At 44.3% G+C, this 27,352-nt stretch overlaps 1 protein-coding gene and 1 long non-coding RNA gene across 3 annotated transcripts in view; one reads left to right on the top strand and one right to left on the bottom strand.

The window, feature by feature from the left end:
* Positions 1-16,628, bottom strand: part of lrig1 (leucine-rich repeats and immunoglobulin-like domains 1) — a 36,667-nt gene extending 20,039 nt beyond the window's left edge. For both annotated transcript variants that reach the window (XM_086168731.1, XM_086168732.1), the window contains exons 1-3: positions 15,577-16,628; positions 2,227-2,298; positions 352-426 (exon numbers count right to left, since the gene is read on the bottom strand). In XM_086168731.1, the coding sequence (XP_086024857.1) occupies positions 352-426; positions 2,227-2,298; positions 15,577-15,767 (338 nt within the window). In that variant the 5' untranslated portion in view covers positions 15,768-16,628. The remainder of the gene's footprint in view (positions 1-351; positions 427-2,226; positions 2,299-15,576) is intronic.
* Positions 16,629-22,056: 5,428 nt separating this feature from the next.
* LOC147222344 (uncharacterized) overlaps positions 22,057-27,352 on the top strand; it is a 58,410-nt gene continuing 53,114 nt past the window's right edge. Inside the window, exon 1 of the long non-coding RNA XR_015107802.1 lies at positions 22,057-22,114. This is a non-coding gene — a long non-coding RNA (uncharacterized LOC147222344). The remainder of the gene's footprint in view (positions 22,115-27,352) is intronic.

The raw sequence follows: 27,352 nt of genomic DNA, 5'->3' as shown, positions 1-27,352 counted from the left end.
TCACAGGCACTGTTTCACAACTGGGAGTTGGAACTATATACGAGCTGACTGATACGGCCGCCGCTCGCCGCAGCTTTGACCGCGCGGACGGCTAATTCCACTTATTTACTTGACAGGATGTTAATTGCCCGAGATAGCACTCGGTCGGAAAGTCGAGTTTGTTGTTGTTTTACGTGATCTGGTGGCGATAACCGCTTCATTTATGCAGGAAATTCGAAGTTACCGCCGGAAAAATCTTCAATAGCCGTCACGCGGCTATTTCTAGAGCGTTTCAAAGTGGCCGCCGACCCTAAGAATACGCTTGCCTGCACACAACCAGATAATTCTGGCGCTGAGAGCGGCGATACTCACAGGTAGAGGGATGTGATCTTGGGAGCGGCGAGTCCTAAATTGGGTATGGAGGTCAGCTCATTGTGGTCCAGCCGCCTGAAATAAAAATAAAGTCAAGATTGAAAACAAAGGAAATGCGTCGGAGGCCAGTTGCTCCAAAATAGGCGGCAATAATTGTGTGAACTAAAGAGAAAAAATGTCCGGCGCTGTTGGTGAACGTGTGGAATTAACGTTAGCGTTTAAATAAAAAGTTGACGTGATGCGGGATGGGGAAGGTAATTCAGAGACACGGGTTTCTAACCTGTTCTTGTTTTAACCGCGCCACCGACGGCTGTTCGCGGAGGGGGGTAAATTTAAATCGAAACCGTTCCGTAAATCAAAAAGATTTCAACCGCCACTTGTCACGTCTGCCGCAGACCGCGGATCAAGTCATCCTTTTAAAAACCAAAAATAACACGCGGGGTAAAATAGATGTCAAGGAGCGTATGACCGGCTGGCCCGGGCTGACCAAGATGTCACCAGTGTGTGTATCAACCGGTTAGCCGCCGCACGAGTGTTTGTGTGTCTTGTGCGCCGGCGCTGAGTGACACATAGCCAAGTCCTCTCCTCACCATATAAAATATTTACAAGGCCAGTATTGGCCACAGTATCGGGTGGTGGAGGCGAGTCTTAATATAGAAAACCGCCACTTTATTCTCAATTGGGCTCGGCTCCAGGCAACACATAGGATGCTGCTGCAGGGGAACCCGGTACATTACCCTACGCGGTCTGTAAAGCAGAATAACAAGTACGCTAGGAAGCGGCGTAGGAGAAACGGACGAAAACACAGCTGACATTCCTCCTGTGTGGAGAGGCGTTAAGTCGGCCTTGACGCCCCAAACTGGACGGGAGTGAAGAAAATCGGGGTCCGAACACTCGAGAGCCCGGTATGCGCTGACGAAAGATGATGAAACACGGCGATATATTTGGCGGCGGCTCCGAAATGGTGGTCCCCTGTCGCAACCGGGGCGTTCGAAGGCTCTGATGTCACCGCGGCTAAACATAGCGCGGATGTAAATCGGTCAGTGTCGGAAACTCGGGACGCGACTGCGGCTACCGCCGGGAGCTGTGACGGCATCCCGAAACCCGCTTTTTCTTTCTTCTCGACCTCTTCGTCAGATTTCTCTTTGTACGTAATGATGTCGCCGTCCCACAAACTGGATTTTCCAGATTGTTTAGCTCCACCGATGGCATTTTATTGGTGCGTGTCACCTACTCGTATTATAACATGATGTCCTACCCGGGTTTATTGGATCCGTGTCACAACATGTGATCCTGAAAGACCTAGAACGGCACAAAACAGTTGTTTTTTTCGTCGCTGTTGCCAAAGAACGCGGACCAGACCTGCTCTACGTGGACCGTGTCGTTACGATTTGATAAGATCTCACTTGGCATTCTATACTAGAACTCAGGGCATTTGTCAGAAAGAAGTATTTTGGACGTCCAGGCATGGAAAAACGAGAAAAAAAAATCAAGAAATGATTTACTGTCGAGCACAAATTTAACCACTTTAATTGAATCTTATCGACTTCTAATGCGTCGCACCCTGGAGACGTGGCGGTTCATGTGCAAAACTCACAAAAGTGAACAAAGTGTTTTTTTTTGGGCCAACTTTTTGCCCTTCGTTATGACTCCGTGTGTAAATCAGACTCCTGATTTCGCAATGCGTTTGCACAAACGGCGAAAATCATGTTACGTCACGCCGTAGGATCGGAACTGAACTCCAACCTCTTGTAATCGGTTCACTTTTGATTCCAGGTTACTTAAATACGCAATGTGACTCCTTTCCTTCGGGCGAACCAGAACGGGACGAAGCATCCGGCGCATTCGTTGTCATTTGTCGTTGCGAATACTCACAGCTCTCGTAAATTGGGGAGGCCTGCGAAGGCTTCTGCGTCGATGGCGGTCAGTTTGTTGTAGCCGAGGTTTCTGAAAAACACAAAATGAAATCCTAAATACGCCGGTGGTTACAGTGCACCCCATCGTAAACGCGAAAGCATTTGAAATTAGTGCCGCTTTCTTTTATTGCATTTGTCACGGGCGATTTTCAGTGATTTAACTCGGAACCGTTGATCGATAACGACAATTATCGTTTGACAAGCAGCCTCATTCATCCACATTAAGTACGTCTGAAAACACAGCACTCCATCCTCCGTGCCGGTCCTCGAGGAGGCCCGGATCAATACTATTGATACAAAGTAACTCTTCCTCCCGACTCGCTTCCCAGAGCTCGCCCCGCCGGCCCTTCATCTGCACCGCTCAACGGGCACTTAAGGCGAACGACGGCAAATTCGCTCGCAGTCACCTGGATGTCGCGGATTTGGGAGCGACCGGGCCGAATATGTGCCGCCGCGGTCTGTACTCCGAGTTCCCGTGTCATAGAAACGACATTTAATTCCACACATAAACAAGCCCTATCTCTATCAGACACACACACACACACACACACACACCTCCTGCTCGGCTGGCACGCAGCCTGTTGGCAGAGGGGAAGGCGGCTGTAGTGAGACCAGTGTTTGTGTTTGCGTGGCGGGGTTAGAATTGGCGAGACAAAGGGAGCCCACAGCCCGGGGAGCAACCCGGCCCCCCCACCCCCCGACCCGCCCCTCGGTCCAGACGTGAGAGATGGCCCAGGAATGTTTCGTGGGCTTGGCGAGAGATGGCTACTTGTTCCCAGAGTGCTGGGACACTTTTGTTTTGGTTTTTTTTTTAAACCAGATGCAACACATTCCATATCCTCTTGTCCTACGGTGGCCTTCAAGGAAAAAGCAGGTTTTGGTCAGCAGATTTTGGTACCCACTTCCCTTTTTAATCCCATTTAATGCCAATCAATCGGGTTCAGTGTCTCACTTGACACCTTTCCCTTTCTTGCCTTCAGTACTTGATTGTAGATAATGACAGTTTCTCTCCTCGGGTCCCCCCCCCCCCCTCGTTTTCGCATGTGCGTGTGTGTGACGAGATAATAGCAGAGTATGTTTCTGCCCTGCAGGCCCAGGCCTCGGAGAGAGGTGTGCATGTGTGTCTAAGTTATTATCATTTAATTGGGTACCTCCCATTGTGGTTGGGATCATTAAATTGTCCCCTGCAACAGGAGGCAATTACCTCGGCAAGGCTGAGAGAAAAATCACAAGGCTTTCCAGCGGACTGCCTATGCCTTGGAGGTATGTGTATTCAGCACTAGCATGCACACACACACACACACACACACACACACATACGTGTGCACGCAGAGACGGACACTTCATTTCAAAGCATATCCAGTAGTTACGGCGTGGAGAACCGATGAGTTAACGTGCCATCCGTACGGAGCGCCGCCATTTGTCCAGAATTACCTTAAAAAAAAACAATGTTACTTTTTCGCCTCATAAGGAAGAGGGGAAGTCGCTTGTTAACTCGTTACTTGAACGACACGTAGAGTATAATAAACACGGCGAGGGGAAACAAAGGAATGACTAAGAAAAAAAAAAAAAAAAAGTCACATTTGAGTGCCAAACCTGCTGGACTGGTGCTAAAAGGCCAGCAGTAACCAACAAAACCGGTCCTGTGAGCGCGCACACATGCATACAAATGCCTCTGCCTCAGTGTCCCAACGATGTTCGCAAACCCGAGCGCTCGTCTCCGGGCAGCGTTCAGACACATTTCATTCTTTCCATCTCGAACATAAAAAAAAAAAAAAAAAAAGCAAGTTTTAAAACACTGATTTCTTGACAGGAGTCAAACGTGGTTCCACTCCGACTCTCCTGTTTAAGAAATAAGCGGGGGGGGGGGCTCCAAAGTAAAATTCTAAATATATAAAACAAAATAAAAGTTTGGTTAATGCTTTCCAGAGAGGGGCCTTAATATCACACTGTTGCAAAAGGGAATTACCAAGTCATTCTGATTGATTTACTGGCCGGGGAAAGGAGACGACACTCGGCTCGCCATAAAAATGCACGCATAGGGGAACGAGACCCCTCCGTAGAAGCATTTTGGAAAAGGATGTCTCGTCGAAACGGACCCGATGATCTAACGTGGCAAACACTACAAAGTAATTTGGTTCTTGAGCGCTTCAAACACTGCACTCCTTTGTATGGGGAAACTAATTTCTACAAATGTGCAAGACTGTTTGACATTAGTCATTGGGAAACAAACCAAAAGCACTCTCGGCCAGGTACTTAACCGAAGACAATGTGCGATAAATCAAGGCGAGCCAACGTTTTCTTTTCATGCCCAGGCCAAGTTTGAGATTACGGGGACCTATTTTGCTTCCATAATATGTATTCTTTCAAACTAGTAAGGATGAAACATCCAAAATATACATTTCTCTGTTTATTTTTAGCCAGGTTTCATAGCGCTAGCTGCCGTTGGCGGCAAACCCGGTTCGCTTTTTAAATAATCCTGATAGTTAACCTACAAAAAAAGAGCTTAAATTAACCGTTGTAGCGTACTAAGCCGCCTATAAAGCGCTCACGAGCTCCCATTTAATATTAATAGTCCTAAATCTGTGTTATGAAGGCGGCTTACAAATATCTAAAATCCAATTTACACGGCTTGTGAAAGTAACAATAGTGAAATTCAGAGGCCTCGCCCCGAACGTCACACCTCAATCAGAAAATAACAGATTTCTGAATGATTTTAAAAATAAAAAATATATTTCTGGCTGGCTTTTGTTGCACCTGTGAGCGCAGCTGTCGGTTAGTTGGAGGTGTACGACACAAGTGGGCAGATGGAATGAGGGCTAATACAACATGGAGAGACAGAGTGCCTACCTTTGACCCCTCCCAGCTACAATAACAACCCCCCCCACCCACCCACACACACACACACACACACACATATACACACAAAAATCCAATGGTTCCTGGAAAAAAAATACTATTGAATGATAAACCCGCTGACAGCAACGTCTGAAAACACATCACAGAATCTCTCATTCAAACTGTGAAACCATTAAATGACTGTTTGGGAAGTCAAATAAAGATTATATGTAACACACATTTGCACCCTGCAACATTTTATACATCAGATTCCTTTATTTCCTCTATAAACACTTACTATCCAAAGTTTAGCATTGATATTTGCCAGCCGCCCCCCCCCCACACACACACAACCCCACGTAAACTCAGAACAGACCCGAGAAAATAAGGCAAACCATCTCGGGGAGAAAATCAAGGCTCGGCGGCTGCAATATATTGCGGTTGCTAGTCTCTGCAGCTAATCTGACATATAAAACTAATTAAAAGCCTTTAAAAACTGCTGTGTTATAGGTGCTATGGGAGTCGGGGAAAGCTGGGAGTACAGGAGTGATGTCATGGAGTATGACACTATGTCAGCACACAGCCAGTGTGTGGGAGAGGAAAGATACGAGGGGGGGGGACTTACATACACAGAGATACATCATCATTATTTTTCCCATTTCTATCATAGATAAATGTAGTGTGAACCTTTGCTCGCTCAAAGTGTTAAGTGATGTCAGTGATGAGCCTCCTGCAGTCCAGCTGGGAGACAAAAGCCCTTTAATGTGGTCGATTTCAGAGCATCATAAAACTAGACAAATAATAACCCGTGTCAGAGAGCCAGACACGCACATGCACACACACACACACACACACACACACTTCGTCCTGTCATTAGAAGCTGGTTTATAGCCAGGCAACTGCAGTGAGAGTGTACACAAAGTGAGCGCCAGCTCCAGACCACCATTTTACACGGCGGTCAAACAGAGTAAGGAGAAAAATATGATATCAAACCAGACAAAAATAAATGCAAGTAGCCACTAAAAAAGAAAAAAAAAAATTTACTGTATTCGTGATCGACGGGATGTGTTAACTCAGAAGCCGATCTCGAAAGTCAGCTCAAGCGAGCTCGGGTCGCCATCGATTGTTTTTCATAAATTCCAAAAAAATGTTTGAAAACGCCTTCACAAAATGTTAATTATATAAATGTGAGGCCTCCTGCCCAAAGACGAACAGTGACTGAATACATGTGAGAAAAAAAAATAAAATAAATAACAACAAAGATGAGAGTAGGGTGACTGGGAAGTGCCAAGAGCCAAAGAGAAGCTCGAATCCAATTTCAGTGAGTATTAAAATACATGAGGTGGAAAAGAAGCATGAAAGACAGATGAATAGAAAAGACAGAAGGGATAGAAAATATCTTATGTCAACGGTGACATCACCTGCTCACCATCTGGGATTGTAAGAAAAAAATTTTAAAGTTTGAAAAAAAAATTATATATACATATATATATATATATATATATATATATATATATATATATACATATGTAAAAATACACAAAAAGATCATTTATTTAATTATCAGTTTTCCTCTGAACATGTTTTCTCACAGGTCCAGACTGATCCTCTGCTGAAATCAGTCTAAACACACAGTGTGTGTGTGGTCCTGCATTCTGGCACAATCCACCATGTTAGTCTTCTCATAATTAAATCATTTGAGATAGTTTCAATCTGTCATTTTTTTTTTGTTTCTGTGATCTCTCACGGATTTAAAACATACAGTTTAGACTTGTATGTGTGTGTATGTGTGTGTGTGTGTGTGCGCAACTTTATTTTTGCAATCATTGCACTAATGATACGTCATGTGACTCACTGCGTGTGATTTCTTCCACCTGGAGGACAAAACCATGAGAACAATGCTTGCTTGCTGGGCAGCAACGATAAAATGGCCTTTAATTTGATTTGATTTTTTTTTATTTACTTAATTTTTGATTTGATTTGATTTGATGAACAAAATGGTTTGATTTTCAATCCCTGTATTGACGGAGTGAAGTTATATATCTCCATATGTGGGCCTGTGATAGATCCAGGGGGAACCCCGCCTCTTGGCCAATCACAGCTGAGATAGGCTGCAGATATATAATAGATATTAAGGTGAAATTAATTATTTTCTAGACACGAAAATATTCATTTTGGAATTTTTTTTAATGGTTTTTAACTTTTTTATTCAGAGGGAGAATCCAGTGCTTCCAAAAAAAAAAAAAAAAAACCTACGATAGCATCGTTTGTCCAACATGGACAAATGAATGTGGAGTTTGTGAGGTTCAAGTTCACGGTCAAGAAATAATGTCAGATAAGAAGTGCTAGAACTGCAGACTGGTTGGAGAATCTTTTCGAAAAACACTTGATGCAGATACACCCCCACTACCACAATCACCCCCACGCAACACAACGCACAAAAGGCGTCGCTCCAGCCTTTTGGAGATCAGTCAGACTGCGTGCGTGACTCCGCTTCTGAAGTTTTTTTGTTTTTTTTTCCGAGACAGGAAGACGGTCCACATCTTGGGGCCATGTGCAGCACTGCCGCTTTAACTGCCCCATTTTTGTGGGGGGGTGAGGGGGAAACCGAGGCGGAGAGGACGAAGGAGCCCTCCAAACAAACACAGAGAAGTCGGGAAAAGGGTCTGCGGTAGCCCGGGGCGCAACATGAACCCAAGGCCGGGGCTTAATGACGCCGGCTCGGACGCTCCAGATGAGAAGCGTAGCAACACACAAGCTGCGTGTACCGCACAGCGTATGTATACCCACACTTTGCATACACAACGCCTAACAATCAGCATTAAAACTGCATTCTAGCATGTCATTTATTACAAATGGCGCCAGACAATTGAGGAAATGAGTGTTCCCAATTCATCTCAAAAAAAAAAAACGTCTGAAAGAAATGTATGTCTCTTTAGCAAGGCTGTTGTTTAAGTTCTGTGACAGCTGACCTTATGTTCTGAGCTTCAAAGTGAAGAAAAACAATTGTTAGCCAATTTTTCCCCCCTTGCATATTGTTTATTTGGCTGGGAGGGTGAAATTCTACAATAATTACTTTAGCTGATGGAGTAATGAGAGTGTCTAAATAACGGACCGAGCTATCTTTACAATCAAAGTGCACGTTAATGCGAGTCTAGACCGGAGAGTGACTGCGTCTAGACATCGAAACTTGGACGCTCTTCGACTTCATGAAGCAAAGAAAGCTCGGAGGTTTTAAATAACTTCGAGCGCGCCGTTCGTCTCGTTTCACTGTTTTCAGGAGAGTCGGTTGGTTCGCTCGCAGAGTACCTCCGACCCTCCATCCAAGTCACGCTTTTTTTTTTTTTTTCACATCTCCAGATTTCCAAACTCTTACCAGATGTAGAGAATTTTCAAATGATTCATCGATCAAACCGACTTTGTAGACACCGGCTTAGGAGAGGGGAAAGAAAAAAAAAAAAAAACCTGGCGCCCAAAAGTGTCTTCACAAAAAGGCCCGTCTATTGGACTGACTAGATTCCTGTAGAATGACTTGTGGCAGCAGCTGTTTGCTAGTCATTAAAACCAGCACGAGGCCATGAGCTCATTCCATATTTTCATGTTAATTTCAACCTTTATCTGTCGTAGAGCCAGAGCTGAGAGTTAGCCGTTTCCTTCAAAACTGTTCACAACTTCACGAATCTTAAGGAGGAGCTGCTCAACTTGAATTCGGTTCCAGGAACTCACCTCCTCCGGGCGGGGGAACGTTTTAGTTTTGCGCTCACGCAGGCATTAAGGGACCGCCGGCGAGGCATCGAACTTATTTTGGCCAAAATGTTTACGTTCCCCTGCGAGTCCCGGAAGTGGCTCTGTGGCGTAGCGAGCCAGAAGAGCTTGGACATCTTTGTCGTTCTGTTTCTCGAAGGGTTCCGTCCATTATGTTGCAAAAGGTTGCGCAAAAACAGCTAACCGGTGACCAGAATAGTCACAAATGGCTCATTTATGGGTTCAACCAATGACCTACATCATACAATTTCTACAGAAGCAGAAAAAGCCTTGGCTAGCAGCTAAACTGGAAACTGAGATCCATAGTTCTTGGTTCCTATGCATCAAAAAAATAGCCCACCTCCTGCCGTAGAAACCCAGCGCCACTTCTGGCTTTTGACGGATATTTCAGAGAAACAATATTCTGTCAGTCAAGGTTCGGGGCGAAAACATCCATCAGCTTTTAGCCGGTAGCGGGATCACAACTCAGCTGTAGCTAAGTGAGTTTTTGTTGAGGACTGTGTGGTCTTCACCCTGGGTGTTATTTGCACCGCCGCTCTCTCACAGAGTTGTCAAAAATAACTTTTTGCGGTTTAGCACTTAATTATTGCCCGTTTCATTGGTAAATGTTCCTTCGTAGTAACAAGTGCCGATCCGGTCGGTGCAGTTCGCTGCTGGAAAACCGTGCCAGAACAGCCGTAGAAGAAAAAGGACTGAAAAAAAAAAAAAAAAAAAAAGCGGGGGATTTTCCCAAATGGTGAAATCCCGCTCATCCCCGCACAAAGTTCAACATATAAACCTAGCGGATGATCCGACGAGAAGGTCCTGGACCGCACTGGGGTTCATTTACACTGCAGACTGACGAGCTGGTTTGTGAAAACCACAGCACACGCACTTGCGATTTAATTAGAATCAGAAAAAAAACTTTGTTTGTCCCAGAGGGGACAAATGAAGTCAAACACAGTGCTTCACGCTGCATTCATTTTTCACAGTACCTTTATTTTCTTTTTTTTTTTCCCTAAAACAGAGTATGCTTGATCTTCATAGTTGTAATCTGATTAGGTGCTTCAAAATACATTGCTTGTATGAAATATTCAACCCACTTAAGAGGCAATGCATGTGTCCACATGCGCCCACAGTCAGAACGGTTGCCACCTTTACGTGGAAAAAAAAAAGAAAACGCGTCTCGGCACGATCATTAATCAACTTAACACCACACGACCTCATACGGGAGGAAGAAAGTTAAGGAAAGCTGATAAAAATCACCGGCGATGATAAAATCAGCCTAAACCTTTCACAAATGCTTAAGTTGTGACGTTTAAATATCTACCAGAGGACGTGTGAGTCACGAGGCTTGGGAAACTATGACAATAAACAAACTCGGTATAATCACTCCCAATACCACAAGATTACAAGGCTGCGTGGTGAGAATTGCCCTTGAAACCACAAGGGCCCGAGTCCTGCAGAGCGCTGATGCCGGTCCTGTATTTTTGTCTAAGTGCTGAATCGCTCATCTGACCGAGCAAGAATGATGAGAGGCCGCGACGCAGCCCGTTTTGGTTTGCACTCGCACAATGCTGGAAGGCACTGTTAGGACAAGAGGCAACGGGGCAACTGCATCCCAAACCAAGCTAAGTGCAAAGCTGCAGTTTACCGTAACTACTTGTAACTAGGGAAGCTGAACACAACCCCAACCAAAAAAAATTACGTTATCCCTGATAATAGCTGAGATTCAGCAGCGTTGTGTTTAGTCTGTCTTTCTCTGAGCTGCACAGAAAACTCTGTGTTACAGCATGTGTGACAGTAGTGGTTGAGGTTTCTGACCACTGACCAATCTTTTTACCAACTTGTGGAACCAGCCTGAAGGCAGCAGCAACAGACTGGGATATTGACAAAACACTTCCATGAAGCGGGCGGAAAATGCTCCCCCCCCCCACCCACCCCCACACACACACACACACAATTAGCTGGAGGCCAGGTGATCAGCAGTCCAACCCTCCGCCGAACAGTCCACAAGCAGCCAGCTGAGCTCCCTGCCGCTGTCAGGAAACCGCCGACACAAACCCATTTCCTGAGGGCAGAAACCAAACCCAAACCATTGGGGACTGTGTTTACCAATAAGGCTGCACTGTGAGCTTTATGGCCGTGACTCGGTGTTGAATCGCAACAGGGCATTTAGTGTACACCCAGCGTTATAGCCCGTAAATTAAAAAGAAATTGGGAACCGCTGGTTAACGGCAATCCCACTAAAGCGCTACTGTCCCGCGCATTGAGCCGGTTGCCTTAAAGATCGGTCGATCAATCGAAGAACCCCCCCCCCCAAAAAAAATTCCCCTAAAAAGATCAAACTTTTTGGTGAAAGTGAACACTAACAAACAGGTCTGAAAATGAGGCAAAAATCACAGGCTGTAATTTTGGGGGTTTGGTTGAAACCTAATCATCTGGAATCGCGCAGGGCTGCGATTCAATGACTCGGCTGGCCGAGTAAATTGTGACCCTCGCTGACCACCCGACCCGTAATGAATTCAGCAGTTACACAAATCAAATCAGAGCAGCTTATAATTATTAGCGATGGAAGCGTCTGCGTTACAACATGTCGTCGGCGATGTGGCAACACGAATTTGGTTTCGGGCCACCGAAAGGAAAACCTGCAGAATTAGACGGATAAATAGGATACTCCATCCCACGTTGAGTATGCCGTGTCCCGTTTGTCACCAACAGGCGAAGATACGAACGTCCGAGCCCCGATGCGCCCGACAGCCGCACATATCTGACAGGGAGGAGGTGTGAACGGAACAAGTTTACAGCTCATTTTATTTTAATAGCCCAATGATCAACATTGCTTCCTTGTTGGAGCCGCTTCTGATGGTATGCAAGTGTCAGTGCAAAAGTTCAAATGGCATACTTTTGATTTTTTACAAAAGATGTATCACACGCCCATCCTCTCTTGCATGACTAAACTGCAAAGGAAAGCCACAAGTGATATCGCACGAGATAGTAAAGTGAAATTATAGATAATGACAGCATTTGCTGCCGACGTAGACGAATATAACAATTTACTGATGTGGATTAGAAAGGGGATCGTGATGTTGAGATCCAACTTTTTGAGCTGGCGATCGAAGTACAAACACTGACAAGAGAAAATGACACTGCAGATTTATACCCCCCCCCCCCCCCCCCCCCCAAAAAAAAAAGTGCTGTCTCACATGGGAACTGGCAGAGAGGCTGGCAAACAGACACCCAGGATCTGCTTTATCTCTATCCAACCACAGCAAGTAGCCAAAATTAGTAAAGCCCATGCTTTTATTTACTTGCGAAATCCCATTACGCCGGTTGCACTACAGGCGAAGCGACCGAAAACACACATTACGGTGGCTGCAAATAAGATGAGCTCCGACTCCTGAGAGGGAATATGTGACTGCGTCGGGGCAAACTTGCTTCGAATGTTATTAGGCTCCACATCAGTCACGAAAACTGGACAACCATCTGAGAGTGGTGGACGGATTGTCAGCTTTAGGGAGCGCTGATGTAGAACAGCAAAATCTGTCACGGAAAGTGTCGTGAACATCCTGCGCGGGGGGGATAAAAAGCCAACAAACTTCAGAAGAGGTGTACGGGGGTCCTCGATAGCCGTCTCTCCCCTGCGTTCTGGCGTTATGGGAGCGCGCATTTGTTTTATCAAACCCACTTAACTACCTATCTCCTCTGGGCCTAATCCCATCAAGCGAGGCTGAAGCCAGTCTTTACTGCGGAGGGCATTGAAAGTGACAGCGGTCCTGAAAGACGACGTGAAGAACCACACGTCGGAGACGCCTCCGCTCCGGGACGGATCGGAAGTTCACGTCAACAACCCGGGTGAGCGTTTGTAACGTTTTTGTCCGACGTTTTTAGACAAGAGATTTGGTGACAAAGAAATCAAAAAATATCGCTAAACTGTATGTGAGGTTAACATGAGGGCCTTCTTTCCCGCTGTAGGTGTCAAAAACTTTGATGTTTAGCTTCAACAAGATCAAGATTAATGTGTCAGTGACTTTGCTGGACAATGTCAAGATCTACATCTTGAGGTTAAACTTTAAAAGGATTGTCCATCTTGAACACAAGAAGCGCCAAAAGGAAGATGCTCTGCTACTTTCTACAAAGTGACGTTTTGCTAATAACCCACCGAATCCTCCTAGCGGCTCACCGAACCCGACCAGACGACGTCCTTGAGACCCGATGCCCCCCCCCGCCTTCGGGAAAGGAGACCGTCCCGCGTCCGGCGCAGCGGCGGTGAACAAAAATAGGTGAGGTGGCTCGGCGAGAGCGCGGTTGTTCCTTGACCCGCACACAAGCGCGTGACGTTTATTTCGAGCCGGATCCCTTGCATCTGTTTCCACCACCTTGATTTGATGGGACTTTAAAAAGTCCACGAATAGGTGTGCCGTGCAGACGGCGCGTATAAGTTAACAGCCTCGGCCGCGTATTGGTTTCGTATTTATTTACAGCCACATCCTACAGGTGTTTCGGGTTATTTATATTTTCCTTTCTAGACGCCCATCTGCATTATGTAGGAGTGAGAAGGCGGCCTTTTGGTGATATTTGTTTATAGACACCCGCTAATCCGAGTCCTCCCTCCCCACCACCGCCCGCGCCTGTGCTGCCGCGGCGGCTCCCTCTCTGACGTAAACACAGCGAAGCCTGTTTATTCCACACTGATTTCTCGCGGCCGAGATGTATGAAGTTACAGATGGCCGACGGGCCTGACACGCTTTGTTCGAATCCGAGGCGTTGCGCAATTAGACGTTCATTCAGCTCTTCTGAAAGCTATACTTATTGCACGCGATTAAGTAACGGCTGTATCAATTTGTCGTTTTTTTTTCTTTTCTCCAACAATAACGCAGTTTCAGCTTCGCTCGCCACTTTCACAACAGACACAATAAATGTAACTCCATCCCCTGCCGTGGACAGGGACCATCTTGAGTTCCCTTATAAAAGAACCACAAGTTAAACCGCTGTGTGCGACCGCGTCTCTCTTTCGGCGCTAATCTGGTTTGTTTTACAGCTCTCCTCCCCCCCTCCCGGAGGAAATGAGCGGGCTCCCCTTTGAGTTACCTGCCAGTGTAATGTGACTATCTCAAGCGGTGTGGAAATATGCGACCTAGGTGTTTTAACAATAATTCACAGCCATAAAGCCATTCCCTTTGAAAACAACAAGACTGCCAGTCTATAAATCTGAGCAGATAAGCCCGAGATAACAGAAGGAGAGTCGGGAGGGAGAAAAGGGCTCAAGCACCTTGACAGAAGCCCAAACGTTTAATCCAAACGGGTCACTTGTGTTGTTGCACAGGAAGACGGGGTGTGTGTTTTTTGCACGCAGGTACGATTAACAGTGGCCGCACTTGAATCTGGCCGAGTGACGCTTCACGGCCCGCGAAGAAGTGTTGTTATGCACGACCGCGGGAGACTTTTTTTAAGGAAAAAAGTCGCATTCCTCGCTTCCCCGGGGAGAAGACGAACTGACGGACGCGGGGGAAACACGGGAGCCCGAGGAGTCTTTGCTCTTTAACCTCGTGTGCACACAAGCAGATGATGAAAACTCTGGAACGCCACGGGGGGGGAAAAAAAAAACATCACAGAGGATTCGATCCTCGAGAGTTCCTGGGGGACTTGGGAACGGACCGTCGACCGCGAGGGACGGAGAAGAGTAGTTTTTTTGTCCGTGTGTCAGTCGTGTCATTCAGCATGATAAGTGCTGATTTCCCCAAAACACTTGAGGACGTTCTGCGGAAACACTGCAAATTGGCCAATTTCCTCCCCAAAAAAAAAAAAAAAAAAAAACAGAACTGGTGGTCTGTTGTCAAGTCTCATCCTGCGTGACACATTCATTTGCACAAAATCTAATTTGCAAGCCACAGCTAACAATAGAAACAACGGGGATTGGGCTGCGCTTGAGATAAATCTCGCCAAATGCCAAATAATCCGGATGTTTACTCGCCGTGACCCGGAAGGTTCAAGTCAGTTGCAGGAAAGACAAACAGCACCTGATTAAAAGTGCTGACCTGCAACTTCAAAACACATTAACTTGTAATTATAACTTAAGTAACTATTTATAAATTGTATTTACAGGTACTTTAAGTGCATTGAAACCTGATTTTTATCCCATTTTCTAAATTAGAATTGATTTTAAAAGCCGTCCTTTCTATTTTGGACTCCCAGCCTCCAGCACCAGCTGCACTGAGGGCCAGAGGAGGTTTGCCTGCACCCCTCCTCCGGAGCCCCTGCAGCGGGCCGGGTGTCTCGAAGGTGCGGGTCGGAAATAGAAAGCGGCCCCGGTCGGCGTTGCAATTAAAGACAGTAAATCCCAGAAAGCTAAATCCGGCCCGGGTTATCAAATAAAGTGATGCAGGAGCAACAAGTGCTACCCCACTAGTAAGTGCAGAGGAGAAGGAAGAAGAGGAGGAGGAGGAGGAGGAGGAGAGGGGGGTGTCCGATGGATTCCGATGAAGCAACAGGAGGCTTGCAAAACGTTTTAGATTTGTGGGTGCAAAAGTGACAGCCGGATCCCGCTGCAGGTGACCGAGCAACCCGGAGACAAATGAGGAAAAAAAATAAAAATTAAAAAAAAAAACAGTAAATAATAATATTAATAAATATTTTAAAAAAATAAATAGATATGTCAACTGATATATCATTCTGTTTGCTGGTGAATAGATTTAAAAAAAAAAAAAAAAAAAACAATTTTACTTACAAAGAGACAGTCCCGATGGGGAGGTCCAGGGGCGCAGCTGTCAGCTCCAGCCCGCTGCAGTCCACCCGCTCCCCGCGGCAGGTACAGTTCAGGGCCGCTGCGGACCCCCGGCGTGCGAGGAGCCCCAGAGACAGCACCAGATACAAAACACCCCGGGAAACGCGTCCGGATCGTCCCCGGGACGCCGCCATCTTGTATCCAGTTTTAATAAGAGTGTTTGAGCGTTCCCCCCCCCCCCCAACCTCACTCCTTCTTCGTACCCGCAAAAAACTGGGGGGGGTCCCGCCGCCCTCCGCGGGATCCGACTCTCCTTGGCCGGCTAGCAGGAGCACATGTGCGGCCGCGGAGAGCGTCCCATCCCCGGGCACTCACTCAGGACGCAAGTTCCCGGACCCACTTTGTGTGTGTGTGTGTGTGTTTCCCCCGCGGGCGTTTAAATCAAAAAAGTCGCGGGATAGAATAGAAATAACAATAATATAAAAGTGAAGAAGTTTGCAGCGTTTTTGTCCATGGAGCTCCCCCGGCGCTACATCCTACGTGAGGCCGGTGATTTTGGAGACGCGCCCCCGAAAACACGCGAGAGACATGGGGACGGAGCGCGTCCGGAGGCGGCGGGGGCGGGGGACCCGGCGGGAGGAGGAGGAGGAGGAGAGGGGGAGAAGCGGGACAGGTCACGCCGAAGAGCCGTCCAGAAACACGTCCCGCGCCGTGTGTGTCCCCCGGAGAGATGCAGGGGTCCGGGGGGGAGGGGGAGCGGAGCCCGGCGCTGCGTGTCGTCTCGCCTCCCGACGCGCTTCAACACCTCCGGCCGAGTGAGTCCGACTCCGCGGTGACGCTCCGGTCCGATAGAGAAGTCAGCCCGGGGCTTAGCAGCTGCGGACTGCGGCCGCACGATCTCCTCAATCCGATTAATATCCAGATGAATCCCCCTCCTTCTGCTCCACCGCCGTGAGTTTTCTCCTTTCAGTTACTTTTTTTTTTCTTCTTTTTTTTTTCTTCTCCTCCGAGCTGGATCGCCCGTAGTCCCACGTTGGTAGCACAACAGCGAGTCCGAGGATCCGCCCCCGGCTCTCGCTGATTGGTCACGGCGGGCCGAGAGGCGGCTCAAACCGGCGTCTGATTGGTTGCCGCGGCTCCTTGGAGCACCGCGGGTTCGGAGGTTCTTTGAGCGTCTGTCAGTCAGCGGCGGCAGCGCCCGCCTATGTTTCCCACCCCGGGGTGTGAAACCCCAAACAGCACCTCCTCTCAGTCACTCTCACTGCTTCTTAAAGAGCCCGCCGCCGCCGCAGGCAACACGGTGGACGTTTAATTCCAGCGTTTCTTTCCAATTGCGGGGAATAAAAAATAGGATGAAGCGTTTAAAGGCCTTTTCACATACGAACGTCTACTATTTACTCTGGCCCCGAATGGCCGCACTGTTTAAAAACAAAAATATCAGGTCAAGTTGTAAACTCTACACGCAAGAGAAAAAATAAAATTGGAGTTATAATAATAACAATATGGTTACATGTTAAAGTCTTGTTAAATTCTGAAATACTGGTTTCTATGAAATCCATGATAAGCTTAATAACCATGCACAACAATTTAAATAATGATAGTAATAATTGTCCTTATCATTATTATTGCCCTATTGATAATAATTATCGCAGGAATGCAATTGCAGGGGCCATTGTTATGATGATGATTATCAAAATAATCATAACAAGTAGTGGCACAAAAATATTTATATAATAACTCTGTTATAATATTTATTATGAATGATAATATGATAAGAACTATTATTATTATTATGCACATATTATTAGTACCATGATTATTATTTTAGTGTGATGATGATGCAATAATAACAATAATGTATAAAACAGACTAACTTTCTTCAAATGTTTGTGCCGTAGTTATACACAGTTGCGTGTCAGTTGACAGGAGATGGGGATAGAATGATGTTTTAGGGTAAATACCACCTGTCTCAACCAACATGTATGGCAGAAAAGAAATCAGCAAAAAAAAGGGGCAAACTCCAAAAACTGATGGGATTACTAATTCATGACTTTGTTGTTTTAATTCACTGTTTTCTTCTGTGCTACAAGCCTCCATTAACTTGTATTTGATGGACAAATGGACCAAAACATCCTTGCTGGTCAAAGCTACGTGCACGCTTACCCTTCCGTTCCATTCATCTAACGTTTCATTTACTTCCTAAATATATTTAGGCAAACTACAAAAGTTTGTGAAACAAATTAATACATTTCTAAACAAACCTGTCCACAAGCTGGGGGTCCAGGACTGTTTTCACCAATCTGCATGAACAACCGCATTTAAAATGGTCATTGTCAATGATATACTTTAGTGGGTGTTATCCTTGTAGTTATTCTTTCTTCTAAATCTCATATTGTAAATTTGAAACATGGGTTTTTTGTGTGAATGTGGGGTTAGGATTGCTTGCAGCTTGATGCCATGTCGTGTTTTTATCCATTACAAAATAGTGTAAGGGAATTTGAGAGAAAATAACAAAAGTACAATGACGTAACGGTGGACGCCACATCAGATCAGGTCAGGTCAGATCAAAATTACATTATTTATCCCCCAGGGGAAATTGCTTTTTTGCTACAGCAGCAGTTCCTACACAAAGGGTTCAACATTAAAAAAAAATATAAGCATCAATATAAGAAAATAGGTAAAAATCAATGTGAAAAATAAAATTAAGAAATGCACCAGTGTATATAAACAAGTAAATATATAGTTCCATGTTAGCGCACTATATCGGTATTGCATATTGGATATTTGCTATTGAGGAAAATAGTAGAATTTGTCATTGTAGTTGTTGTTTGTGTGCGTATATTCGTATATACTTTGCGTGCTCGTGTGCAAACCAGGTGCGTGTGCTCGCCGGCACGCCCACACCCGTGCATTCGCCGCATCCGGGGCTGAACCTTTCCACCGTTTGAGCTACACGATAGCGCCAAATTCCTTATCCCAAATATTGAAGTCATGTTCATCAGTTTTCTCAAAAATGCACATCTGTGATAAATCAGCGGCCTTGTCAGCCCAGCGGGCCCCGCCAATACTTTTTCGCATCACACTTTGTTCCTGGCACTGACAGACCTTATTGATTGACTCTGTCAGAGCTATTGTGATTGCTTCGTGTTGGGAGAAGTCCCGGATTTCATTGCTATTAATCACGGTCGCGGGGACACAGATATTCACACCTGCAGCACTGCAGGCAGTTTAGTGGCACAGTTCCTCGTTCCTCCTACGCTGAATAAGCGAAGGTTTCACGTTGCATCGTGTGTGTGTGTGTGCGTGCAAGTACAGTAGGCCACAGGTGAGGCCTCCAGCTCTCAGAAGTGAGGAAAATATCTAAGAAATGAGACCCTGTCAAAACATGACTTCATTGGTGGTGGAAAACCGAGTGTAAGAGAACAAACAGTTTCTCTTGTCTGCGCGGAAATCTTGCTATTGTGAAAGACGAGGCTTGTTTGGCAGAACGGGATCGCTTTAATAAAATAAAAACAAGTGATGGCTGATAAGGGTATCGAGAAATATGAACTTTTCAATACAATGCTTTTCTTTGGATGAATGAAGTCATAATAGTTTAAATATATAAAATGTTTAGCTACACTTTGGTAGAAAAGTTAAGCGGTAATTTAATCTAAACTAAAAATTATTGCTTTATTTCATACCCTTTATCCAGCGTCATCCGCATAGAATCTTTTCCTATCCCACGGACATAGCGATTCATTCGAATTTTCACTGACTTTTCTTTTTGGACTTCTGTACCTGTAAATATCTCCAGGACAATTCATAACAGACAGGACGGGGGATATTTTTGAAATTTTTTGTCCCGCGTCATCTGCATAGAACATTTGCTATCCCACTGAAATGGCGATTCCTTTGAATTTCAGTGACTTTTCTTATAGGTCTTCTGTATCTGTAAATATACCCGGGACAATTTTTAACGGGGGGCCTCCACCCACAGCTGTCCCAAATATGCTCAACCCTTAATTTTGATGTTCCTTTGACAGATGCACCAGGTACTTTAGTGGGGGGGTCTATTTTGAGAAGGCTGTTGACACGTCTTTTTAATGTGATTTATTTGGTGGACAGCCAGCTTCGGATGACTCCGTACACAAATAACTTAAGGTTTGAACTCACCCCTGATTAGGCGTAAGAGGTGTGCTTGACAGCTTTTGGAATCCGATGTTGTTATTATTTTTTTAATTTTTAAAACCATTCAAATCAATTTTCACAAGATCCAACAACAAGCTGAGTGGCTTAGTGACTGTAGGTCATTCAGTAGAACAGGCGTCCCTCCAATCGGAGTGTTGACGATTCGATTCCCGGGTTTTGGTGTCAGCGTGCTGAGATGTCCTCGGGCAAGACGCCGAACCTCAAGATGCTCCCGATGGCATGGTTAGCGCTTTTCGTGACGACTGTGCCGCCATTGGTGTGCGAGTGTGAAGGTGTGAAAGCGGCTCTGTAAGAGTGTAAGACCCTGGAAGAACAGTCGGTTATCTGATTATGGGTATTTTGAATGCGGAGAGGACAAGAACTTACTACTTCAACAAAGGAAATGTGCTACTTTGTTAAAATAAATGCGTGTTTGACAAATTAGATTTTTATTCCCAACATGATGCACAAGCGTTTGAGTATAAATGTATTTGTGCATTCAGTTTGCCTCAGGAATCTGTTAAAGCTCTATTTAATCTTTGTCACAGATGCAAAATAGTATTTTTTTTGTGTGCCTTGCAGGAAAAGTCTGAATTCTGAGATGCTTTTTTGGATGATCTGATTTAATATGAACCTCTTTGAGAATGTTTCTTGGAGGCAAATCTAAAAGTGGGAGATAGCTTTTGTTAAAATTCCTTTTTTTCTTCTTGACATTTTAGGGTCAAATACTCTCATAAGATGTTAAGCTCTCATAAGCTCTCTTCCCATTACTCTAAAAGTAAAAAAAAAAAACCTACATCTCTACAAGTAGATCAGGGAAGGATCTCATATTGCTTCTACACTCATGTAAATGTTAAGTTAAGTCAAATCAAATTATTTGCTCACTATCTGAGCAACATGTAGTCTTTGGGCTTGCATGCAGGCGCAGAGCCCCGGAGAACTGGCAATGACTCAGCAGACAGCCTGAGGGCAGAGCCAGGCGAGGTATCGCTGGCGTTACAGCCAAGTTTCAACAGTAGACTATTTAGTGCATACCAGACTACGACAACAAAATGAAATGGGCCATGCAGAGGTGATTATTTTGTTTTATTTTATTTTATTTTATTTTATTTTATTTTATTTTATTTTATTTTATTTTATTTTATTTTATTTTTTAATCTATTTATTTATTTTATTCATATATAATCCGTGCTGAGGGTTGCCTATCCCAGCTGTCACTGGACGAAAGGGGGAAATTGATCACAAGGCCATTGATACAGACATTCACACTCTCATTTGACAAATTAAGGAAATTTAGGGCCTCTAATGAACCTCCTGCATGCTTTCGGACTGTGGGAAGAATCTGGAGTGCGTTGACACTCCAAATGGGCTGTCATTATTTTATTTTTATTTTTATTTTTATTTTTATTTGATTTGACCTTTTTATTATTATTATTATTATTATTATTATTATTATTATTATTATTATTATTATCATTATTCAAACAGCTACAATAAAGAAATCACATTTGGCCGTTGCACACAGGTTGCCCCATCATTCATGAAGCAGCCTGATCATGGTTGTGAAAGGAGTAGTGAAAAAAATGAAAAAAAAAAAATCTCAAACCCATTCCCTAAAAAACGAACCATACATGAACAAACTGTTCCTGTCGTGTCTTGAATCATTTTAATTGTTATTGTCGTGCTCTGGAACATATAAGAGAAAATTTGTGACATTGCTGTTTTGCATCCAACAACTACTTCCATGTATTTTAAGTTGGCTTCCAAGCAACCTCATATTCTGAATTGGAGAGGAGTAATTTGTAATGATTCAAAACCGATAGACTTTTTCCGTCAAGTAAATCCGCTATGAACACGGTTGTAGTTTTTAATTTTATTCAGTTCATGTTCCTTCCTGTAGAAACCCCCCGCCTGAACGAACACAAGATTTTAATCTCTCCCAGATGGGTTCACAAAATTTATAATACTTCCCATGGCCGCTCAGTTTATCGGTATATTTTATTTCAGTTCTTTTGCTTTTATTGTTTCAACCTAGGCATTTATTTGCGCACATATGAGATAGGAGTCCGGTGCCACACTGAATGCTGTATGTGTCGATTTGCAAGGTGAAACCCGCCTCTCGTCCAATGAAAGTTCAGATAGAATGCAGAATAAGCAGTATGGACGATGAATAAATAAAAAGAATAATTTTTAGTTACTCTGCCACATTGGGGATCTACAGTTTCCTCATGGCTCATATGATATTTTTGCCATATATAGCAGTAAGCGGCGCATGCGCGTCCTCCTTCCATCTCCGGCGTTCACATGGCACCGTTCTCACCGAAGGATTTACAAGCCGTGAAAAAGGGAGGCCGCGCAAATAATTCGCATTGTAAGGAAAGCATTAACCGACCATAACCGTCCGCTCCTAACGCCTTCAACCCGTCTTTCCGAGCGCCGTCGTGTGAAGATGTGACCGATGAGACGGGTGGATGTGGTTCTGTCATAAGCGTGCGTTGTAAAGAGAGTAATGACCGCGGCGGATGAGCTTCTGTCTCCGTGGACGGTTTTAACACCGACCATATTGGCGTTTAGGCAGCGAGCGTTTCCTCGAAGTTCGAGCCGCTCCGAGGAAAGCGAACGCGATAGTTTATCAGGTTCGTTGATGAATCAAGTTCTCTTTCAGTCGCTTTCTTCAGTGCCAGTAACACGATGGGCCTGGAGCGATTCATCACGCTCGTCTTCCTGGACTCTTCAAAGATAACAAACCATCTGCTGCTGCTATTCATCAACTATAAAACGGAGAGGCGTGAAACCCCGCCAAGTCGCGATGCCGGGGCCGGATGGTTAACGGGTGTTGCAGGAGCATGAAGATGCCTTTCTAATAGGAAGCAGGAACGGCGAAGGCATTTCTGTCAATACCTCGATCGGCTGCTAAGTGGCAAAATGCGTGACCTATACGAGGGAGAGAGAGTGGGTGAATCCAATCGGGGTGGAGACAAATATAAGAATATGTTTAGATGCAATATGACCGCTTCTAACACCGCGGCGGCACAGATGGCGTAAACAGGCACCATCATGCTGCTATTAAGGGGCGGGCATCGGGGGAAAAGCAGTGCTTTCCAAGATCTAAAGAACATCTCGAGAGCCTCCTCCTGTACGTGACAACCCCCAACACCAGTGACATGTGGAAAGATTTCCCCGGCAGGTTGTAATATTTACCATCTGGCCTGGTTGCATCTTGCCTACTACCAGGAGAGAGATTCATATATCACACTTGGTGTTTGCTGGGTAACGACTGTCTGCGGAGATGTTGTTTACCGTGCTTTTTGTGGATGCAAGAAAAACAGCTTTGTTTAACAAAATTCATTTTGATCGTGTCGTCCTCGGAAGAAGGGTGGAAATCGTGAGGTAGTTATTTTTTTAAATCACATCCAGATCAATTTTAGCGTTTGTCTGCTGCTTGAACAGTGGCTCGCATTGCTTTGCAATGTACATTCTGTAATGAATTGTGATTTGCTCTAAAAGGGGAAAAAGACACATTTTTTTTTACCTCAAAATGGTTCGTAAGTAGGTAAATTGAATTACAAAATGTTTTGTTTTGTTTTGTTTTGTTTTGTTTTGTTTTGTTTTGTTTTGTTTTGTTTTGTTTTGAAATCCGGATTTTTGTCATGAGGAAAAGCTCAAATATTCAGTTTGATTACTGTTTTATTTAGTACTACAACAAAAAACACAAATGAAAATAACACTAAAATAATAATAATAATAATAATCATTATCAACATTTATGTGCATGGTTATTAAGCATATCATGCATGTCATAGAAACCTTTTATTTAGAATTTAACAAGAATTTAACAAGTAACCATACTTATATTGTTCATATATGCATATAAATGCCCCTTGTTTTGTTATTAATAATGTGATATTACTTTTTTAATACACAACAGATGGGTTTCTATCCATGCAGTGCAGGCATCGTGTGCCAGAATTTGAAAACAAATTGAGCAGGTGAGGACGAAGTGTAAGATTCTGCAAAAGTTTAACATGGGAGTAAAGTTGCCTGTCGGGATCATCATCCCGAGACATTTAAAATCCAGAATGCGAACGGCCTCTTAGTCAGGTTTCGATTTTGTCTGAGACCTCAAGTCTAAGTATTAATTTTTCCCATGCGACCGGCTATTAGACGTGACAAATGACTGACAGGCCGGCTAACCAGCGATGTATCTGCCGTCCGGTGTATTAAGGCGAGCCAACTGTCATCCAAGCGACGGCTCTTGTTCATCTCACAGCTTCAGGCTGTCCCACGTGAAGTTTTTATGCAACTCGTCTACTTTCAAACAATTGTTTTGCCTCCAAGCTCGAAGTCTGGAAAATGTCACTTGTGCAATCTGCGGAGCGTGAAAGCTTTTTCTCTTTTTTTTTTTTTTTTCTACGTTTTTTGAGTGAAGAAGGCTCTGCAGCGGTGAAACTATGATTATTATCCAGCACGCATGCAGGTGTCCAAACACAACAGTTCGTACCTGTTTCCCAGGTCGATACTCCCCCGCGTACATTAACATCTATATTTCTCATCAGTGTTTGTCCAATGAAGAGAATGAATCGGGCTTCGCCGTGCCAAGTTTCCGTCACAGGTAAAGCTCGCCGGCTCGGCGGCCCCTTCGTCGAGCGATGAGAGACAAACCGTACCGCATCCCCAACCTGTTCTATCACGAGGAAGGCGTGGTCGGAGCCGCTCGGCCCCGTCGGTTATGCTAACGCTTAAAGCCACGGTGTCGGCCGCGGTGAAGGTATGCATTGTTGCCATTGCGGGCAAAATGGTTAATTTCCACCTTTTCAACAGGTGTTTGCTTTTGTCGACATTACTCACGGCCTCACTCCGGCGCGCACAAAGTCGGTGCTGTTGCTCGTCGGCTTGCAGTTTCTTTTCCAGGCGGGGAAGGGGAGGGGCCGCTCTTGTGTATGTCTTGCTATGTTTGTTTTAATAAGCCTCGTCAATAGAATATTTCATAAAAGAAGCGATGGCCTGGAACGGTTTTTGTTTGACGCGACAAGAGGAATGTGCTCGTTGCACTCTTTGAAAGGTGACCTCTGCGTTGCACGTCTGCCAGCTCTCTTTGTCTCTGTGTTTTTAGTGTGAATCCGATTCAGCCGAGAATCTTTGTCTTTGCCCGTACACTCCTCGGTGCACATTTCTGTGACGGCGGAATAATAATTATTGCTATGTGACTTGAACGACCCTAGTGACCCGTCTGTGCTCAAGCATTGCTTTCTGATTTATTACATTTATTCACACCAAAATCTGAAAATTCATTCGTTCATTCTTGATATCACTTATCCCGGAGCCTATTCCTGCTGTCATTGGCCGAAGGGCAGGGTTCACCCTGGACGGGTCACCAATCACAGAGCGGCATAAAGCGACGTACATACAATAACATTCACACACATTCACGCTTCCTATATCATTCACCCTTTCATCAATGCGTCATATGGAGACACGCAACTGTTCACTTTTCTGATCCGCAGATCAGATAGCAAAGTAGGAATTTCACTGTACAGGGAAACATGTTTCTACTCCGTGCATGTGACAATAAACACGTCTTTTGAATCTTTGAATATAGAAATATAAAAACCTTCACCCTGTCGTTCACATGTCATATTGAGACACAAAAAAACATCAACCCTCTCATCCGCGCCTCATTTATAGACATAAAATTTTATTCACCGTCTCATCAATGCGTCATGTGGTGACGTAAAAACATTCACCCTTTCATCTACATGTCATATAGAGACACAAAAAAAATTCACTGTCTCATCAACACGTCATATGGAGACGTAAAAACATTCACCCTTTCATCTGCAGGTCATATGGAGACACACAGTCATTCACCCTATCATTCACATGTCATATAGAGACACAAAAAACATTCACTTTCTCTTCCGGACGCCATTTATAGACATAAAAACATTCACCCTCTCATCAACACATCATGTAGTGACTTTAAAGCATTCACCCTTTCATCTGCAAGACATATGAAGACATAAAAACATTTTCCCTTTCATGTCCAGGTCATATGGTGACATTGAATATTCACCCTTTCATCTGCAGGTCATATGGAGACACAAAAAACATTCACCCTCTCATCCGCACGCCATTTATAGATATAAAAACATTCACCCTCTCATCAACACGTCACATGGAGACGTAAAAATATCTCCCTTTCATCTGCAGGACATATTGAGACAATAAAATAAAAAATAAAATAAAATAAAATAAATAAAAAAAATAAAATAAAAACATTCATCCTTTCATCTGCAGGTCATATGGTGACACAAAGAATATTCACCCTTTCATCTATATGTCATAGAGAAATAAAAACATCCACCCTCTCATCTACAGTTGATATTGGAAACATAAAAATATTTATCCTCTCATTCACGTGTCAGTTATAGAGGCATAAAAACAGTGACGTTGACGTTACGGCAGATTTACAAACATATGAACCCTCGTCTGAATAAGCCGAGGAGTCACAAGAAAAATCCCTGGAATCACTAGCGCCCCCGACCATGAGGCAGCAGAACTGCGTGCCTCACTTAGTGTCTCTTTGCAGCTGGCCCGTTTTGCTTTTTTATCCGGCCCGCCAAGCTATTTTTTTTCGAATATATATAAGTATCTTCAATCAATATTGAATTTAGAAACACCTTTTATTTTCCTTTTGTTTAATTTGTATGGATGTAATGTTTAATTTGTTTAATTTGTAATAGTATGGATGATTCAAATAATGTAGGTACGTTTATATGATAATGAATGATTTTAAAGTTGAAATACAATGCCATAAAAATTAAATATTTAAATTGCAATTTTCATTTTGTTCAATGTACATGATACCTAGTTGGCCCGCGCATTAAAATGATATAATAAATGTGGCCGGCCAGCCAAAATAATTGCCCACCCCTGATATAGAGCATCACCATCAAAAATAGGGATTCCTCTGTCAGGAAGAAGGGAGAGTGTTTCAGTTTGTCTTTTTAACACGTCAGTAACGTGCACATTAGTTTCACTACGTGAGCGTACAGATTGAGCAGGCTGTCTCTCTCGGGACCTACGATGCTATGAAGCGTTTGCAAGTGAGGCACGGCCTCTCCTGCCTCACCTGACTGCAGGTCACTGCCTAAAAACATTCACCCTCTCATGAAAATACCTATTCTCAAACTAATCAACCATTCGAATCTTAAAATGACTTAATTAAAAGTCTCAAATGTAAATGACTGGATCCACATGTGACCTGCCATGCTACACACACACACACACACACACACATACACACACACACACACACCGAGTGGCTTAATTAGCCAGCGAAATCAGACCGTCCAGCCAGTCTAAATTCAATTATGCCTTCAAACACACCACAGGGCCAGAGGTGGAAAATTCAATTTATTTGAAGTAAGCGGATACCCATTTGCTGCATGGCGGCCCACGCGGCCTCTCCGCGGGTCTGTTGTATATGTTTACGAGCAAGTCATTCAACATCATTACATTATCTGAAGTGTATCATTAACTGTGGCAAAGCGGCAATTAGACGGTGTTTTAGTCGATGTCACACGGCGTGTTTTTTTTAATTTGTGGG

The sequence above is a fragment of the Fistularia commersonii genome, chromosome 21 (genome assembly GCF_037954325.1).
Source record: "Fistularia commersonii isolate RoL2024-O1a breed Wild chromosome 21, RoL_Fcom_v1.0, whole genome shotgun sequence".
Lineage (NCBI taxonomy): Eukaryota > Metazoa > Chordata > Actinopteri > Syngnathiformes > Fistulariidae > Fistularia > Fistularia commersonii.
This window is presented reverse-complemented; position numbering and strand designations above follow the sequence as displayed.